Source organism: Cololabis saira, chromosome 8 (genome assembly GCF_033807715.1).
Source record: "Cololabis saira isolate AMF1-May2022 chromosome 8, fColSai1.1, whole genome shotgun sequence".
In the NCBI taxonomy this organism is placed as follows: domain Eukaryota; kingdom Metazoa; phylum Chordata; class Actinopteri; order Beloniformes; family Belonidae; genus Cololabis; species Cololabis saira.
The window spans coordinates 31,555,268-31,573,912 of NC_084594.1; the positions used below are offsets into that span (position 1 = coordinate 31,555,268).

Consider the following 18,645-nt stretch of genomic DNA (forward strand, 5'->3'; position numbering starts at 1 on the left):
AAAAGTACTCGTTACTTTCAGGTCTGCTCTTTTTTCTTCTTCCCTAAAATCCTATTGGAGACAAGCTGTTTTTGTCAAAGGAGGAGACCTATCACAGTGCACGCTCTCCACTGGGATGTACGTAAAGCGGAAATACGTCAAGCCTCCTCAAAACGATACCGCCAAAGTAGTATATTGCTATATTGTACTGGTACATGTCCTTCCTGTAAAGTTAAGTGACTTCAACATTGAGTTATTGTTATTGTTTTTGGTGTTTCTGCAGGTTTTATATAACATTGTGGTTCTAAAAGCAGCACATCAGTGCAGCTGGTTTCAAAGAGTTAATTCTCAGAAACAAGAGTTAAAAAAGATCCTTAAATTAATTTAGAAAAAATATAGTCATTTACTGATGTGGAAAATAAGAAATTTACTCTTACTCTTACTCTTACTTTTACTTAAAGTAAATTTAAAAGCATTTACTTTTGGATACTTAAGTACCTTTAAAAGCAAGTACTTTTCTACTCTTACTCAAGTAATATTTTGATTGAGCTACTTTTACTTGTAACGGAGTAAATTTTGACCAGTAGTATTTGTACTCTTACTCAAGTACTGGGGTCGAGTACTCTGTCCACCTCTGCTGATATGTGTGAAATACCTCCACAAACCAGGGCTTTCTGTGTAAAATAAAAGTGAAACTGATGAAAGTCACCACAATAAATGTGGCTTTCATCTAGTTAAGTCAAGTGCAGTCCTTTTTTCAGAAATAGCCAACCATCTGTATATCTTCTTTCACCACATCCAGAAATGTCCTCTTTGGTCATCCTCTTTTCCTCTTGTGTGGCAGCTCCATCTCCGCTAGTCACCTAAAAATGGATCCTTCTCCCTAATCTGTCCAGACCATCTCAGTCTAGCGTCTCTAATTTTGTCTCAGAGACGTCTAACGCTGGCTGTTTCACTCATTCTTGAGTGTATCCATCACTGACACCTCCAAATAAAGTCTTAACATCTTCAACTCTCTGTGTGTCGCCACTGTGTTGGAAACCTTTCCCTTCCCCTGCTGCTTCTCTTTTATCACAGATAACTACTCCAACTTCAGATCGTCTTCTTCAGCCACCATCTGCCTGCACTCTCTGCTTCTCTCTTTTCCAGGCTCATTGCTCTGAACACTCAAACCCAACTATTGAAACATCCGGCCGTCCTTCACCTGTTCCACCTGCCTCCCGTTCATTTACACGCATGTATTGTCTTACTGTGAATAACTTTGATTCCTCTTCTTTCTGTAGCACATATCTTCACCTCTCCAGGTTGTTTTTATTTTTAGATTTTATCAGTCTAGGAAACTTCATTGGCAGTAAATAGACAGGAACTTTGAGCTGAGAGAGGGGAAAGACATGCAAGGACTGTATCCCCCCTACATGAAACCTGCTCACCCAGATCAGCAGTCATCTGCAAACATCATTGCCCATGGAGATTCCTGTCTGAGCTCATCTGTTAACCTATCAGCAGGGAAAACAAGACGGGGCTTAGGGTTGGTCTTTGATGCAGTCCCACGTTCATCTGAAACTCATCTGCTGCTCCTCATACACACACCACACATTGGTGTACTGCTCTTGTGCAATCAGCGATACCTTTTTTACCAGTTAATATGCTTTGTTGAAAAGAAAATCCATGATGTGCTCTTGTAATGCAGCAATACTCCCCTGGCATATCAATTTCCTTCTAATTGATACTTGTGGCAAAATAAGTAGTAGCCCATTTCTACAAACTGGGCAACGCCAGAGCGGCGGCTGAATTCCTCCCACATTCCCATGAAGGAGTAAAGTAACAGAACCTCAGTCAGGCTTAGTTTCCACATTTGACCAGAAAGGGTGGGGTTTTTACTCCGTTCACTTATTTTCTATCTGAGTGGTGGCGGTTGTGGAGTCTGGAGAGAGCGCGCATTAATCATGAGCATGTGTAGCGTTTGTTGAGCTATATGTGTCTTTTAAAAAGTAGAATGTTTCTTAGTTCTGTTTTGTTATTAAAAGTGTTTGTTTTCCAGGTTATTAAAAGGGTAGCAGTAATGACCTTCACTATCTCGGGCCTTTGAGGCCAAAAGACTGAGAGACTTCAAAGAGATGGAGATAAGAATGTATTTCCTACAATTGTCGAGTCTTTTTTACCAAAAACAACAGTCTCTAGATTGCTCCGTCCACCAGTAAAGAAAGATCCCTGAAGGTAAATGAAATAAAGGAAGGGTTCCTCATTACATTTCTCGTGACAAATAAATCAAAACGTTGATGTAGACTCTCAAGTGCCAAGAAAGCGTAAGAGATCTTTTAGTCTTCAAGATGTTACACTTTTTATCTGGAAAACTCATGAGTTCAGCTGATGATGAACTGATGAGATCAGAAAAAAATGTAGGTCTAGTTGCCTTGATTCAACCCTTTGAGAGATAATGTCAGCTGCAGCAAATGCTTATTACAAAAAGAAGAGGAAAAAAAGTTTAAAACCATTTTATGGGAACTCTTGAGAAATGGCTCTTTTCTTGTCTAAAAATGTTATCAGTAAACATCAGTAAGTAGCAGGGAGCACTTCTCTGTGGTGGTCCTGATAACCCCCCCCCCCACCACCTTTCAAAGGCAACTCTGGCACCAGCACCTCAGAGCTCAGGGCCCCGACCAAGCAGTCTGACACTACACCAGAATCCACACAACTAAAAAGAGCTCAGGTTTCAAACTCAGCGGGAGAAACCCAAAAGCAATTTAAGAAAATCCTAAAGCTGCTGAAGCCAGAGAAAACACATTTTTGCCTCACTCCTTTTAACTGTAAGCAGCTTCTCAGTTGATTCCATTCCTGATGGTATCCGTTCACATGTGACTAATATGGCTCATTTACTGTATGTTCAGTTTCTGTTTCACTACTGACTTTGCATGCAGTAACTAGTGTCTAAAAGAAAACAGAGATAATATGTGCAAATCGAGTTCACAATATTTAAACAGATAAACTGTTGAAATACTGTCTCACCATAAATAGAACAGAAGACAATAGTGGAGCACTGTGATTATGTAACAGTCCTTCCTGTGGAGCCTAAACTAAGAGTAGACGGCTCAACTTTGGCAAGATCCTGCAAACTGACTGAAAGCATCAGATCTTCCCGGAAATTATTGAGTATAAAAAGAATGAGACATAAAGTTCATAGGGGGAGGAAGAGGAGAAGGAGGAGGAGGGAAAGTAGGGAAGTGTTAGGAATACATTTATTTTAGCCTTTGCAGGAGTTGTTCAGAACTGGGAGATAGATTAAAAAGGCCCAAACATCATTTGTGTGTTATGGCCTGGCTCACACTCTTACGTCAGCCTGCATGATATGGAAGGATCACCCATGTTCTGCCCGTGTTCCCTTGGGTAGCTAATGTGAACCTCACAAAAACATGCAGCAGTCCTGGGCTATACACTTCCCCCTCTGGTCCGATGGGGTGGGGAGGATCTGGCTGGAATAACGTGATCCTTCCACGCGCTACGTCCGGCCAGAGAAGCCCCACCCTGTCTGGTGAAAAGAAGCCGCCTTCTCACTCCTCAGGTTAAGGAGGAGACTTGAGCTCAGTGTGGGCCCTCCCGGGGTTGGTAGAGGGAGAGCAATGCCCATGACTGACTTACAGTAGGTAATAAAACTTACAGTGGGTGATAAAATGGGAGAAAAAAATCAGGGATAAAAATATTTATAAAAAAAAGGAAGTATCTCCCATGTCTAAGTATAGTGTAGCGCTGAATCACTTGAAGTAGTTCACTTATCTCAAGCAAACAGTGCCGGAGAGGAGTCAGCCCAGAGCGGTTACTTTAGTACAAGGCCAATTCCACGATGTTTGGAGGAACAGAAGATGAAGAGAGCCGAATGATTGGTACCAATCAAGGCTCCAACAAAGGGAGGGCTAAGTCTAAACCACAGTTCCTCGCCATCAGTTTAGCCAATTATATTGTAATCATTTATCTAATATTTGCATTTTTGTCAGTAGAAAACTACGATGCATATTCTGTTCTGTGGTATTTCTGGGAAGTTGTCTACCGAACAGAAAAGGTCCATGTGTAAATTTACTTTGAATCTCCAATAAGAAAAACTTTAACTGAGAGAATTTAATTGTCTTTATTTCTAACTCACTATCTTCTTTCTTATATCAACGAGAATGCAGGTTTAAAACACCTAACAATTTGGTGATGTGAGAACAAGTCCTTCATTTTCAGATATCCCTGATTTGACTCACGGAAAAGAATCAGGTGGTGAGCAGAAACCAGTTGCTTAAGAGTCAAATCTTGTCAAATTAAGTACTCTAAAATGTATTTGAGTGAAGAGGTAAGGTTAACTGACCTAAATTGTTAAAATATAGCTTTTGTAGTTCAAAATATAGTGAGAATAGTTATTGTGTGAGTAATATAGGAGATTCAAGGTACTTTTTTCTGTAAATACTGAAATCCTGTAAATTTGATAGTTCTGTTTTGGGTTTATAATACTTCGGGTTGGACATCCTGTAAAATCCTTCAGGTTAAACTCCTGTAAAATGGGCACAGGTTTAAAATCCCTTAGGTTAAAGGTCCTGTAAAATTTTGGGTGGTTGAAAATCCCTCAGGTTAAACTCCTGTTAAATATGTGTGTATTTGTGTTCACATTGTTTCCCCCTTTTCCCTTAGTGCAAAAGAGTAGTTCTTACTTTATTTTATGTTGTCTTCTTTTATTGAAGAAATACATATTTGTGGAAGACTGGTTGTGAAACTGGTGGACTGTGATAGGCTGAGTAGTTGTCTTTGAGTGAACTGTGGGGAAGAGGAGACCTTATGACCTCCGTTTTCACTCAGATTGGGCCGGTTGCTGGCTGCTCTCCTTGCAACAGTCCGAGATTTGTTGTCCCACAGCGACCTGTCTTTTAAGACAAATTTGTGTCTTTATATATATGTATAATTCTTAGTTTAGAAGTAGGATTAATTAAGAATTAAGGTGTAATTTATCTAATGATATTAAAGAAAATAATCATATAAAAGACTACTACAAGAATACGTGCATGTAGTACGACATCCTTGTAACACCATCTGGTGGACAAAGAACAAATTACATCAAGACAATAAACAACTCCCCCATGGTAGAGAGGAGGTATAACGCCCTCTGGCTCCATCTGGTGGACAAATGCTATAGTTGCAATTAATTGATACAAATAGTAGTGATTTTTTTCTCTGCTCACAGAACGACTTGTAACATTAAACGTTCAAAATAAAGTTAACAGACAAACACGTTCATCAAAAACACACGCACACACAAATGATTCATTAATATCTGAAAAATAAGTACATATACAGTACAGACCAAAAGTTTGGACACACCTTCCCATTCAAACAAATGGGGAAGTGTGTCCAATAATAATATATATGAATAACAATAATGCAAATAAATAAAGAAACAATGTAATTTCTTATTCTTATTCTTATTCTTATTATAAAATGTTAGAAAAAAAATGTTGAGAAAATCCCGGTTTTGCCATACAGGGAATTTCGATTTGACCTAAGATCACGACATTTTGAGAAGAAAAAGACTTGATCAGCGAAGAGGACCCCTCTAGCACTCAAGCCAAGAAACTTCATTTTCAGCTGGAAGGAGATCCCACAGAAAACGACAGATCTATGCCATTGATTATGCACCAAAAACTCCACCACATTGTAAAAAAAAAACAATCATTGAGAGTTCTGCAAGTGGCACTACACACCAAATTGTTTTTTTCCACAACCCTTTGTCCAGAGAAGATTGAAAGAAATTAAAGAAGAAAAAAAGACACAATGGACTCCAGTTCGCCTGCCCTGCACACCAATGGGGTAGAACTGAGTGCCTGGGTGCTTCGTCAACTTGTGATCCTTGGAACAGGAGAACAAAAGGTTATAGACAAGAAACTCAATAAGATGTGGCAGGATAAGGGATTCATCGCCAAGACCCCAGATGGCTCTCTCCCAAATCACCAGTATTGCTATAGTGGTGAAAGGGGCATACAGAGCAGCAAAGACAGTTTGGGAGGATGCTGGTCAGCACTCCTGGGAAGAAGGCAATGAAGAAGGCAATGAAGAAAGAAAAGGTCAAGGCTGAACTGACCATGTCCATCTGCAACTTCATGACAAAAGTAGAGAAGGCTTGCCCACCCCCAAGAATCTGAGATGCCTCTCACATCGAGGCAGAGAAACCACTGACCCCCACGTCATGCATCAGGGTTGGGGGCTTATCCACTTATGCTTCCACCCTACAGCCCAGAAAACTCCACTAACAAAGATCCCGACAGCAATACTTCCATCATGGCTGTACTCAGAAATCATGGAGGATTCCTGGATGTAGAAGAGGAGGGAGATGAACAGGGCAGAACACATGTCAACAATCTGGCCTCAAGGGCATTGGAGGAAATTGAACGGCGACTCATAGAACAAGAAAAGGCTACTGTTGAATAGAAACCTAAAACAACAACAAGAAAAGGCTCCAGCAGAGGTTGCCTAGCCGGTCCTCTGCATACACCTTGCCCAAAAGACTTGACCGCACCCCTGGCACCTGGCCTAGACAGGGACGGTCTACTTCACACTCTTCCTGCATCATCAGAACCTCTCATTGACATACTCAGGAAAAGAGGAAGCGTGGAAGGCTGAGGATCATGGACTGAGAACCTAACGCCATCCGCTCAAGAAACCCACATCATCAACCTACAAGGACAAGACACCAGTTTTGGTGGACCCAGGAGGTCCACCATCCAGATGATTTCTGTATGGTGGCCTTCATGGGGTTTTTAAAGGAAATTTCCACCCTTCTCAAAAACGGCTGCCACCAGGAGATGGTCCGGCTAAACGCACCAGAAACCACGCACCACCTGGTGGAACTGACCTTGGAGATAGAGGCATATTTCCCTTTAAGAACAACTGGAAATGGGGACAAAATGTATGTCCCCTTTGACATCGAGACATACAGTAGGAGGACTGGTACAGCGTCTACCTCCACTTATGTCTGGAGCCGACCTTTGGATGTCTCCATATGAAGATTCCACTACAGGGAATGTTCTGTGTCTCGGACACATTCAAGCAATGCTGTCCAGAGCAGAAGGGCACAGACTGACCAAAAGGATCCTGAGCAATGTTGGAATTTCTGAGGCTCAATCAGACACTGAAGAGGAAGATAGCCAAGATCTGCTACATAAACAAGAGTCTCACCTGGCTGGATGCCCTACCATTGGCACTGATGTCAATGAGGAATTCCCTTAGTGGCAAAACTAACTTGATTGAGACTAGATAAGCAGATAAAAATAACTGGTCAACAGAGTAATAACATCAGCTTTGTCTAAGGGTCAGCAAGGTCCCCCTCCCTATCAACAGTCTTTCTTAGGTGCTGATGGGATAAGAAACGGTGCCGGTGGAATCGAGGTGGGACGAGAAGGAGACGTGTTCAATCTACGACCATAGCATATCCTTTATGATTGATTGATTGAAACAAAGGGAGGGCTAAGTCTAAACTACAGTTCCTCACCATCAGTTTAGCCAATTATATTGTAATCATTTATGTAATATTTGCATTTTTGTCAGTAGAAAACTATGATGCATATTCTGTTCTGTGGTCTTTCTGGGAAGTTGTCTACTGAACAGAAAAGGTCTGTGTGTAAATTAACTTTGAATCTCCAATAAGAAAAACTTTAACTGAGAGAAGTTGTTTGCCTTTATTTCTAACTAGGTGTCTTCTTTCTCATAACAATGAGAACACAGGTTTAAAATACCTAACACTACTAAAGCAAGAGACAACACATCTTGCCTCCTCCTTTTTACTGTAAGCAGTTTCTCAGCTCATTCCAGTCCTGATGGTCTCAGTTCACATGTGAATTATATGGCTCATTTATGTTTAGTTTCTGTGTCACTACTGACTTTGCATGCAGTAACAAGTGTCTGAAAGAAAACAGAGATAATATGTGAAAATTGAGTTTACAATGTGTAAACAGAGAAACTGCTGAAATACTGTCTCACCATAAATAGAGCAGAAGACAATAGTGGAGCACTGTGATTATGTAACAGTCCTTCCTGTGGAGCCTAAACTAAGAGTAGACGGCTCAACTTTGGCAAGATCCTGCAAACTGACTGAAAGCATCAGACATTCCCAGAAATGATTGAGTATAAAAAGAATGAGACATAAAGTTCATAGGGGGAGGAAGAGAAGAAGGAGGAGGAGGAGAAGTAGGGAAGTGACTCAAAATGTGGCCAGAGACACAGTTGTGTGTGTGAAAATAAATAACTCAGCACTCAAACACCAAACTGTATGTGAAAGACACAAAAACACAAGAACAGTTGTCAGCCAGTCACGAAGCCTTTACAATTTTTCCCCACATTCCAGAGAAATGGCTTCAGTTAACTTCTCATGTTTCCTGTCTGTATTCTGGCACTTTGAGCTGTAAATAGCTGTCACTGGACTGACATCTAGTGGTCAAAGAGTATAATTAAACCAGTAAATCCTATTCAACAACTTATTCACATAGCAATAATACACACATTTTCAAAACCTTTTAAAGGCTTGAAAATACACAAAAGTTAAAATTCTTGATTTAAAAAAAAAGGATATTGGGTATATCAAACTATGGTGTTAGAACTATTACAAAACGTGTTCGTTCCACAAGACTGATTCATGAAAGCATTATATTACTTCAAACACGCACAGATCTCTCCAGGACCTGCACACCTCCAGGACCCTAAAGTGTGCAGGAAAGATTGCAGCAGACCCCTCCCACGTCGGACAATAACTGTTTGAGACACTTCCCTCTGGCAGGAGGCTGCGGTCCATCAGGACCAAAACCTCACGCCATAAAAACAGTTTTTTCCCAACTGCAGCTGTCCTCGTCAACAAGGCCCCGGAGCCCCCTCTCCCCAGTCTACCACAGACTGTCCCCCCACCCCGCTCTACATTACATTAACGTAAAGACTCCACTCCTGACCTTATGCATCACATTAACGCACATCCCAGGTCACCTCATGTAATTTTTTTTCCTACAGACTACAGACTTTAGAACCAACTTGTTGTACATCCATCCATTGTCTATACCAGCTTTATCCTTTTGCAGGGTCACGGGGTTCTACTGGAGCCTATCCCAGCTCATCACAGGGGAGAGGCAGGGCCGGGTTCACCCTGGACAGATCGCCAGTCCATCGCAGGGCCACATATACAGACAAACAACCAGTCATACTCACACTCAAACTTAAGCGAGAACTGCAGGTCTCGTTCAGTGTCTTTTTGAGACTGAGGCACTGTGAGGCAACAGTGCTAACCACCAAGCCACCATGCTGCCCCTTGTTGTACATTTTTTCCTTTAATATTATTTGCTCTTTTGTATTGCCCTAATCACCACAACAAATTCCTTGTGTCTGTTAAACTACTTGGCAAAGGTAGGTGTCAAGTAACAAAGTACAAATACTTTGTTACCTTACTTAATTTTGGTTATCTATACTTCACTGGAGTAATTATTTTTCAGACGACTTTTTACTTTTACCCCTTACATTTTCACGCAATTATCTGTACTTTTTACTCCTTACATTTTAAAAACAGCCTTGTTACTCTATTTCATTTCGGCCTTTAAAAAAAAAACTATCCAGTTAAATTGTCCGGATAGAGTGAATTTGGTTGTGGTTGTTTCAGATGTTCTTGTCCAGTTTTGTTCTTACATCCGTTCCCTCAGATTCCTGCAACTAAACTTGGATGTACATTCCAATAAAGGTTAGGATAAATGATAACATGCCTCTGAAGTTTGACTTTTTGCACCATGACAACACTTATAGGCAACTAGTCATCATATCTTCTGCTCTCTGAAACACATGTTAATGCTCATAGTACACATATATGGTTCTTTAATATATTTGCATTATACTAAGATGCATTCATTTTCAATGGATTTTGTCCTTAATGGCTTTTTTCCCCCTTACATTACTTTTACTTTTATACTTTAAGTAGTTTTGAAACCAGTACTTTTATACTTTTACTTGGGTAAAAAACTTGAGTTGACACTTCAACTTCTACAGGAGTATTTTTAAGCTCTAGTATCTATACTTCTACCTGAGCAATGAATGTGAATACTTTTGACACCTCTGCTACTTGGCAATAAACTTCTTTCTGATTCTGAGATGTTCATTTCACAGGCACAAACTGGTGTTAAACCTGCTCTACCCTCCGCCGCCGCTGGGTGGCGGCAGAGCAGCTCTCGCTGGTGTCTCCGTGTCGGTCCTCCGGAGCAGAAGAAGAACTGCTCAGTGACGTAGTTGTATAAATGGCGGTTACGCTCAGGGCGGACTGTAAAAATATCCACGGTTTTAATTGTAACTGTCTAATTATCATCAAAAACATGTACTTGGATGTGTCAAACTCGCAGCGCAGTCATAAGATGTCTATTTTCAACTATTTTCAGGTCGGTTCATGTGCCGAGCTGACGGGAAATTCACCTCGAAGAAGAGTTAAACGAAACAAACGGTGAGAAGCAGCTCGGATACTTCCCTCATGTCTGGAGGATAAACTAGTGTTTTGACGCGTCAAAGATGTTGTATGTTGTTGAATCAATCATGATTGGACATCTCATCAACCCTGAGTTCTGCTTCTTTGCGTAGAGGTGCATCTAAAGGCTGATTTATGGTTCTGCGTCAAATCGACGCAGAGCTTACGGCGTAGGGTACGCGGCGACGCGCAGCGTACGGAGCGCGTCGCCGCGTAACCTACGCCGTAGGCTCTGCGTCGGTCTAACGCGGAACCATAAATCAGCCTGTAGTTGACCCGACTGCTGCCCGTGATTCATTTACAGCTGAGCTCATGGAGCCGGACCAGGACCAGGACCAGGACGGGCGTGAGAGCGGGTCAGAGGAGTGTGAGCTGGGCGAGCTGCGGGAGAAGGTGGAGGCGCTGAGGCAGCAGCTGCGGGAGTGCAGAGCCGAGCTGTCCCAGCTGCAGAAGCAGCTGAGCCAGTCGGAGCGGCTGCAGCGGAGCACGGACGGATACAACGAGGACCTCAGGAAACAGGTCCGCACCACTCACAGGACTGATCTGACAGGGACAGTGAACTGAAGCAGGGATGGCAGACCTTTTCGGCCTGATCAGGGCTGGGCGATATGGCCTTTTATTAATATATCGATATTTTTAGGCCATGTCACGATACACGATATATATCTCGATATTTTTCCTTAGCCTTGAATTAACACTTTGATGCATACAATCACACCAGTATGATGATTCTATATGTCTACATTAAAACATTCTTGTTCATACTTCATTAATATACCCGTATTTTCTGGACTATAAGCCTCACCTGCATATAAGCCGCACCCGCTCTATTTAAAAAAAAAAAAAACAATTAAAAAAAGATATACAAGCCGCATCCGCTCTATTTAAAAAAAAAAAAAAAAAAAAAAAAAAAAAGATATGCAAGCCGCAGATATTTATGTCGTCTTTAGATTAGATATTTACTACATGTACAGAAGGATTTTGAACTGTAAATGATGTACATGTTTGTACCTAAATAGATCATTTCCTATCAGTGTCTTTTAACACGGCAGCAACTTTGCTGATTAAAACGGGACAGAACCAAGAGAAAATAACCAGTATTTATTTATCTGTTTGAAATCTGCTTCTACTTCTATCTGCTAAAGAAGTAGCATATTCTTCTTTGCATTTATTTTGTCTTAGTTTTAAATCTAATTCCGGTTAGAGCACACTGAGCGGTGGAAGAAAAATCAACAGATTAGCCGCACCTTTGTATAAGCCGCACGGGTGAAAACCTATGAAAAAAGTAGCGGCTTATAGTCCAGAAAATACGGTATGCTAATTTTAAACTTTCGTGCAAAAAGGGGGAATAAGTCAAATTTACCAAAACTGTATTTATTAAACCGTTACTAAGCAGTGAGTGGCACAAACATAAAAAGTGTAATTTCAAAACAGAAAGAGCACGTTGCATCTTTCTGACTCCCCGTCTGAAGAATCTGCTCAGAATCTTCTGGTCCCGGTTTTACCTCGATAAGCTGCTCTGAGCAGGAGGGCCCTTACAGCACCTTTATTAACCCTAACCTAATTGTAGGTGTAGGGACTGCAATGTTTCATCCTCTCCTCCTTTTACTTTGCATCACTTTCACTTACTTTTAGAAATATGACGTCATAATCTTGTTTGACTTTGTTTCGATGATAGTGATTGATTTCATGTGGCCACATTTAAGCAACACTAGGTGATGTTTCTCAGCTCTGGAAGAGAAAGGCTCGGTGGCGCACTGAGCGGCTCCTCGGCTTTCCGGAGAGCCGTGCGCGTCGTGCAAGGAGAAAACATCCCTCCCGTCTTTACTAAACCGGTTAGCTTTGAAAAGAGTCCGTTGCGCGTAGCAACCGCGCGGATGAGCTCACGGCGCAAACAAGCCGAGTTTGGGAAAGTTAGGTGGAACTCACCGGCGGACCGGACAGTGGCGCCGACACCAGCAGCACCTTTCTGCTGGGTGTATGATGGCGACGCACGCACGTGACTGACGTGTGTAACTAGGTGCGCTTGTTTTATCTCTCTGAGAAGGAGAGACGAGACAAGAGAGTGAGAAGAGCTTGTAATTTAATGCCCGCGGCTAAAAGCAAATGCGTGACAATGTATACTTGAATATTCACAATATAGTCATTTTGTACATCGCACAGAGTCGAAGCTGCGATACCACGAGTATACTCGATATATCGCCCAGCCCTAGGCCTGATGCAATCATCTCATTCAATTTAGAGAGGGAAATAATGTGCCTAATTTTCCTCTCAATATTTTGGGTTTATGTTTGAAAAAAATGTGCCCACCAGTCATCTTCCCTGTTCATTGCTTTAGGTTGAGCAGCTGAGCGCAGAATTGCACCAACGCAAGAAGAAAGATAAAAACAGAGTCGACACTGAAACTCAGACAGAGGAATATGTTTGGACAGAAACGGGTCTGTAACTTGTGGATGCACGTTGAAGAATTTAGCAGCTTTATATATTTATTTATAACTTATTTAACAACAACTTGAATGCGTCTTATTTCTTTCTAGATTACTACAACTACTACTATGGAGGCTACGCCCAGAACCCTGAGGGGACAGACCCTCAGGAAAGCTTGGACACAACTTCAACAACAACAAAAGCAGCAGCAGACGCAGAAGCAGCAGCAGCAGCAGCAGCAGAAGCAGCAGTGGAGACGGCTGATGGCAACGCAGCTGATGGTGAAACAGCAGCAGAACTTTCAACACCAAATGAACCAGCACCGGTCGATGCCACAGAGGTGTGTTTTTATTAAACAGAAGTTGGCAAATCCTGTTCTCCATTAATAATCACAATAAATGGTTGATGGTAGAAATGTGTTTGTTACGGTAGTGAAACTGCTTCCTGACTGTTTTAGGGTGCTGACGCAGGATCCATAGCTGACATGTTGCGGGCCACTGCTGAGGAGGCCATGTCCCAGACTGGGTTTGTCTTTGATGAGACTACTGGGATGTATTACGACCACAGCACAAGCTTCTATTATGACTCGGTTTGTTAGTTTGGTGGTTTATAACAGATGATCATTTCGTTTTAGACGTAATTAGTTTCTCTTTTGAGCTTATCCATGTTTGCTTTTCTCTTCTTTTTTTCGTTTCCCACAGGCCAGCCAGTTGTACTATGATGCCAACACAAGCATATACTATTACTATGATGCAGAGAGCGGTCGGTATCAGTTTCATTCAAGGATTGAGGCTCCCGTTGTGCAGAGTACCGCAGAGCCTTTGCCAGAAAAGAACGGCGCTGACAAGAAAGCCAGGAAGCTAAAGAAAGAAGTGAAGAAATCATGGCACCATGACGATGGGGTATGTAACTAGTGCTCTGATGCTCTGTAGATATTTGAGTTGCAAATGTTAGGTTTGGCTCTTGACAGCTGGCTTTTGACTTTTGAGTTTCCATAGAAGTTATTTTGACTTTAGTTGGTCTCAGTCTTCAAAAACTTTTCATATTTGTATTAATACGAGGCAAGGTGATGAAAAGATTTCCTCTGATCTAGGTCCAAGATGTGACTAAGTCTTTGGCCAAAATGAAGATTTGCTCTTACTGGAAAAGCCCCTCCTACAGAGGTATACTTTTTTTTTTTTTTATTGTTGCTTTATAAAGCATTTTGATTATTTCTAGTTATTTTTGGTCTAAGCAGCTCTTCAACAGTATTTTAAATCTAACCAGAGAATTCACACACTGACCCCAACACCTGTGCTGTCAGCATTCAGCCCGACACGTGGGATATTTCAGTTGTTGGGCTGGTTACAAAAAAAAAACTGATATTTGAAATTGTCACTAGTCATAAAAGCTTAGTGTAAGTTTTTCTTTTTCCCCCTCACCAGTATGCAGTGTCTGCATGCAACTTTTTTTTTTTTTAACAGCAGAATATTTTACTGTAAAGACTGAATTATTCTGGCAAAGACCATCGGTGAATTGTCTTTGAAGACTGAGACCTGTGTATTAGATTTTGGTGGCAAAAAGGCTTGGGATCAACAGTATAAAGTCAGCTGGCCTGCCGTCACTGGGGACTGTAATCTCACTACTGACTGTCTGGTGGCAGGAGCTGAAATCTGAAGACACAAACCTAGAAGAAGGAACCGAACGCCAAACAAACAAGAGGAATGCAGACTCCCAAAAACTGAACCGAAGGTCCCGCAGTCCCGATGAGGCTGAGCACAGAAAGGACTCTTCAAAACGTCGGGAAGAGAGGGACAGATCGTCATCGAGTAGAAAAAAGCGTAAAAAAGACTCGAGCCACGAGGATAAGGGAAGATCGAGGCATAAAAAGAAGAAATCTAAATCAGAAAAGCACAAGAAGAAAAAGAAGAAGAACAAGGCTCGGAGTGATGACTCGGAGGTCAACAGTGAACCAGAGGAGGGTGAGATCACCGAATCAGAGAGGGAAGATGAGGAATCTTCGATCTCTTCTTCAGCATCTTTTGAGTCCTCCCCAAATGAAAATCCAGACTCAGAAATGGAAATGCAGAGTCAAGAAGGTGAGAGGGAGAACAAGCCAAACGTATCCTCAAACCATTCAACTGTAGACTGGTTTTTGGGCAAATGTGTTTACCTGCCTAATACCTGGAGCTGGAAGTTGCCTGTCTTTATGTGAAGCTCTGTGTATTTTTAAGGGACAATGGAAATGGTCTGTTTTTCTTGCAGCTAAAGACATTTGGCCTCCGTGTGTAAGAGTGACCGTGGTCAGGTCTCCGGTGCTGCAGGTGGGGACGCTGTTCATCATCACAGCCGTCTCTCCGGCCACCTTTGGCAGGTTTGTGCTATTTAAAAAAATAAATAAAATACGTGGAACAGTGCTTGTTTCTGTAGCACCAAATTTCACAATGGCCTACCTAAATACTTATAAAAAAACATGTTATTTGCTTGCAGAGAGAAAGAATTGGACCATGCAATTCGTATACCAGAAATGGGAGTCAGTAAGGTACGGTACCATCTCCACTTCTCCTACTGGAAGGGAAATGATTATTTGTGCTGTAAATATGTTAAATGTCCCACATGTTTGGTTCCAGTTCCATGCAGAGGTGTATTTCGACCAGGAGCAGCAGAGCTACATGCTGGTGGACCAAGGAAGCCAAAACGGAACAGTCATCAATGGCAACAGAATATTACAGGTCAGCATGTTGTCTCAGGTTTTTAAATAAACTATGAAAATAATTCCTTTTGGTTGTGACATTGTCAGATCTTTCTCCTGCAGCCTAAAACCAAGTCTGAGCCTCATGCACTGATGCATGGTGATGAGGTTAAGATGGGGGAGACTGTGCTGTCCTTCCACATCCATTCAGGCACTGATACTTGTGATGGCTGTGAGCCCGGTCAGGTGATGGCTCACCTTAGCAAGCACAGGAGAGCAGAACAGAACTCTGGTGAGAAAATGCATCCAGGGAGACACAGAAATTCTTTTTTTTAAAGGTTCACAAAAACATTTGCAGAAATGACGTTTGTAGTTTTTTTGTTTGCTGCAGTTCCTGGCCCCACCAAGGAGGATAAAGAAGCTCTGCGACAGAAAGAGCTAAAGCAAATGAAGGCCAAATATGGCCTGCAGGTGAGCGCTAAACTGGCTGCACCTGGTCGGAAGAAGTTAAAAACCTGTTTTTGTTTGCGGAGTTACTCATCCCTGTGCCTTTTCTACAGAGTAATGAGTACAAGGAGGCCAAAGCCCTGAGGAATCCCAAATACAAGGACCGAGCAGAGTCTCGACGACAAACGGTTGGCAGCCAGGGCACTTTCCAGCGAGACGATGCACCAGCTTCTGTCCACGAGTCAGTATATTGTCACTCAGTCAAACTGCTAGGAGAGGAAATGGAAGACTTAAATGCTTATCGTGTACGTTTCTGTTTTAAAAGGGAGATCAGTGAAGCCAATAAAGGCCGGAAGATGCTCGAAAAGATGGGCTGGAAGAAAGGAGAAGGACTTGGTAAAGAGGGAACGGGAATGAAAGACCCGGTAAGATAAACTGCTGAATTTGATTTTAATTGATTGTGAAGCGGGAGAAAGATTTGACTTTCTTCCTTTCCCCCACAGATCGAGCTGAAGATCAGAAAGTCTCAGTCAGGTTTGGGGGCAGGTGCCGCCACATCTTTGGACGACATATCCATTACCAAATCAAAGTCTCAAAAGAACTGGGAGAAAGCCCGTGAGCGGTTTGCTGATACGTGTCAGCCTGACATGCCGTCGACCAAAACACCGAAAAATAGTTCCCCTGCGGCCTGGATCAGATCAGGGGAGACGGAAACCTCAGAACCGAGCCAGGAACCAGCCGGGCAGAGTTAAAGTCAAAGACTATAGTGTTTTCATATGTATCAGAAAAGAGTGTTCTTAAGTGACTGATGCTTCAGGTTTTTACTCAAAACATGATGAAAGATCAGGATGAAGCATCACTGGAAACAGCAGCCGAATAATTTTTTTTAATGTTTTTTTGTTTAGTTTTTTCTCTTGTCAGTATGAAGCACTACTAGTCAGAGACCTGTAGTGTTTATGGATCTTCCATTTAGTAAAAGTCACGTAAGAGTACCATTTGTTTCTGCAGTTGGACTCGGAGGGCTGAGGTGCCACCGTTTCTCCCTGAGACAAGAAGACATGGGACGCCTTGAGCAAATATTGACATAGTGAAGCTGTATTTTATTTCTCAGATTCAGATCATGCAACAGTGAAACACCCATGGATATGTTCAGGCAACACTCACTGCACCTGCTAAACCACTCACAATTTCTTTTAAAACAACTTAAGAAGTGTCATATTAAATTTTAAATCTGTTCAACTTAAGGAATTAGTTTGACCCACTTTCTGTTACTGTGAAATGACAACTTGTATTTTAAATGGTGAGTGACATTTTGATGATATGCATATCTACATTCCTGTAAGTTCAGTTAACAAAAACGTAGCTGTCCATCTTTGTGCTGCTTATCTGTGGAAACATTTCGAGGGTGAGTGAATATTTGCATGTGTGTGCAAGCGTACACTTGAACAGAAACACTCCCTCACTCCCTGCAGAAAGATAAGGCAAATAAAGGGAAGAGTTGAAGCATATATTTTATAGATTTAAAGGAAATAAATGTTCTTACTGCTGTTGGATTATCATGCTACTTTGCAAACGGGCTTGAAGCGGGGTGGATTAAAACCATTTTTAACAGACAAAATGTTTAACAGTCTAACAGGACACGAGTAAGTGGACTCACGCTATGTTGCCGGTGTTGCTCCTTGAGCTTCCTCGCTTGCTGCCCCTCCCTCGACTTGCATTGCCACCCATGTTGCTTGCTCTCCTGTCGCTGGACAGACTGCACCACACCTTCACTCAGCCCGCTGGCAGTCTCCACGGCTGACAGTTCAACAGGTAATGGTAGTGTGACGTGTTCAGAGTTCTCATGACAGGTGGGCCCTCCCTCCTTTGCTTGGCAACTCTGTCACGTCTCCTCCCTCAACTGCACGTAGAGTTTGTAACAACAGTGGGAGGTGCTCGCTCCTGTCCTGTGTTGACTGAATGTTTTGGGCTGAAAGTCTCAGCTGGAAAACGGAGACGATCATAAGACAAAGTGTGATGGGGCCCTGGGCAATTTCAGATGTGTGGTTTTACAAGTAAGTTCAGAGGAACACAAGTTATCTGTTTCAGGATCAGGATTTCCATGTTGTTTATTTCCTCTGAAGCCAGCAGAAAAACATGTGCATTGATTCCCACCATTTTTCTGAGGACTTTTAGACCCATTTCCCACTTCTGTGAATAGGTAACACAACTCCAGATTATGTTTTGTTCAATTGGGGTTGTTGTAGACAGTGTCTGTAAAGAACATCCTTGCACTTTACATCATTCCCAGCGAGAAAATGTGACTATTCCCGAGACAACAGCAATTCGTGGGACTGAACTCCCACAAGCAAGTGCAAACAAGTTCTCTGTTCAGTCATTTTTTTGCTGACTTGAGTTATGTCACAGAAGAGGAAGTAATGATCACAATTTTTTAAGGCTAGATAGAGACAAAAATAAGGAAATAAATAAATCTAGTTCAGGGTGCACTTAGGATTTAAGAAAGTGAGAAGGATTTTTAATTTCTCCCCTGAGTCTACATTTAAGATACGTTTTATGGTGGGTCATAGAAGACGGCTTGCTATCTCAGAGGGTACTGTACTAACTAATAATTAAAGAAGCG

General features: G+C 42.0%; 2 protein-coding genes across 4 annotated transcripts in view; one reads left to right on the top strand and one right to left on the bottom strand.

Moving 5' to 3' along the window:
- Positions 1-18,645, bottom strand: part of tacc1 (transforming, acidic coiled-coil containing protein 1) — a 37,407-nt gene that overhangs the window by 14,310 nt on the left and 4,452 nt on the right. The window contains exon 1 of one of the 2 annotated variants that reach the window (XM_061727768.1): positions 17,683-17,824. The exons of the other annotated variant lie outside the window; for it this stretch is intronic. Within the exon in view, the coding sequence (XP_061583752.1) occupies positions 17,683-17,753 (71 nt within the window). The 5' untranslated portion in view covers positions 17,754-17,824. Of the gene's footprint in view, positions 1-17,682; positions 17,825-18,645 lie in introns of those variants that run through there. 2 annotated transcript variants of the gene reach the window in all.
- aggf1 (angiogenic factor with G patch and FHA domains 1) lies at positions 10,257-17,783 on the top strand. Of its 2 annotated transcripts, XM_061727770.1 has the most exons (16): positions 10,257-10,308; positions 10,398-10,459; positions 10,785-10,999; positions 12,819-12,918; positions 13,018-13,247; positions 13,365-13,496; positions 13,609-13,809; positions 14,550-14,985; positions 15,152-15,260; positions 15,377-15,428; positions 15,517-15,618; positions 15,702-15,870; positions 15,970-16,049; positions 16,139-16,266; positions 16,351-16,450; positions 16,529-17,783. In XM_061727770.1, exons 3-16 carry the CDS (start codon positions 10,793-10,795, stop codon positions 16,775-16,777), a joined length of 2,295 nt encoding a protein of 764 aa, XP_061583754.1. In that variant the 5' UTR covers positions 10,257-10,308; positions 10,398-10,459; positions 10,785-10,792; the 3' UTR covers positions 16,778-17,783. The 2 variants fall into 2 exon arrangements, with proteins under 2 accessions (XP_061583754.1, XP_061583755.1); XM_061727771.1 differs by lacking the exon at positions 14,550-14,985 and adding an exon at positions 14,001-14,070 and having other exon boundaries at positions 10,259-10,459.

Excerpts from the sequence above, each read along its gene's own strand:
- aggf1 (XM_061727770.1), top strand. The coding sequence starts at position 10,793 with ATGGAGCCGGACCAGGACCAGGACCAGGACGGGCGTGAGAGCGGGTCA. Across the intron at positions 15,261-15,376 it reads TCTCCGGCCACCTTTGGCAG|AGAGAAAGAATTGGACCATG; the intron begins GTTTGTGCTATT and ends ATTTGCTTGCAG. Across the intron at positions 16,451-16,528 it reads GAACGGGAATGAAAGACCCG|ATCGAGCTGAAGATCAGAAA; the intron begins GTAAGATAAACT and ends TTTCCCCCACAG.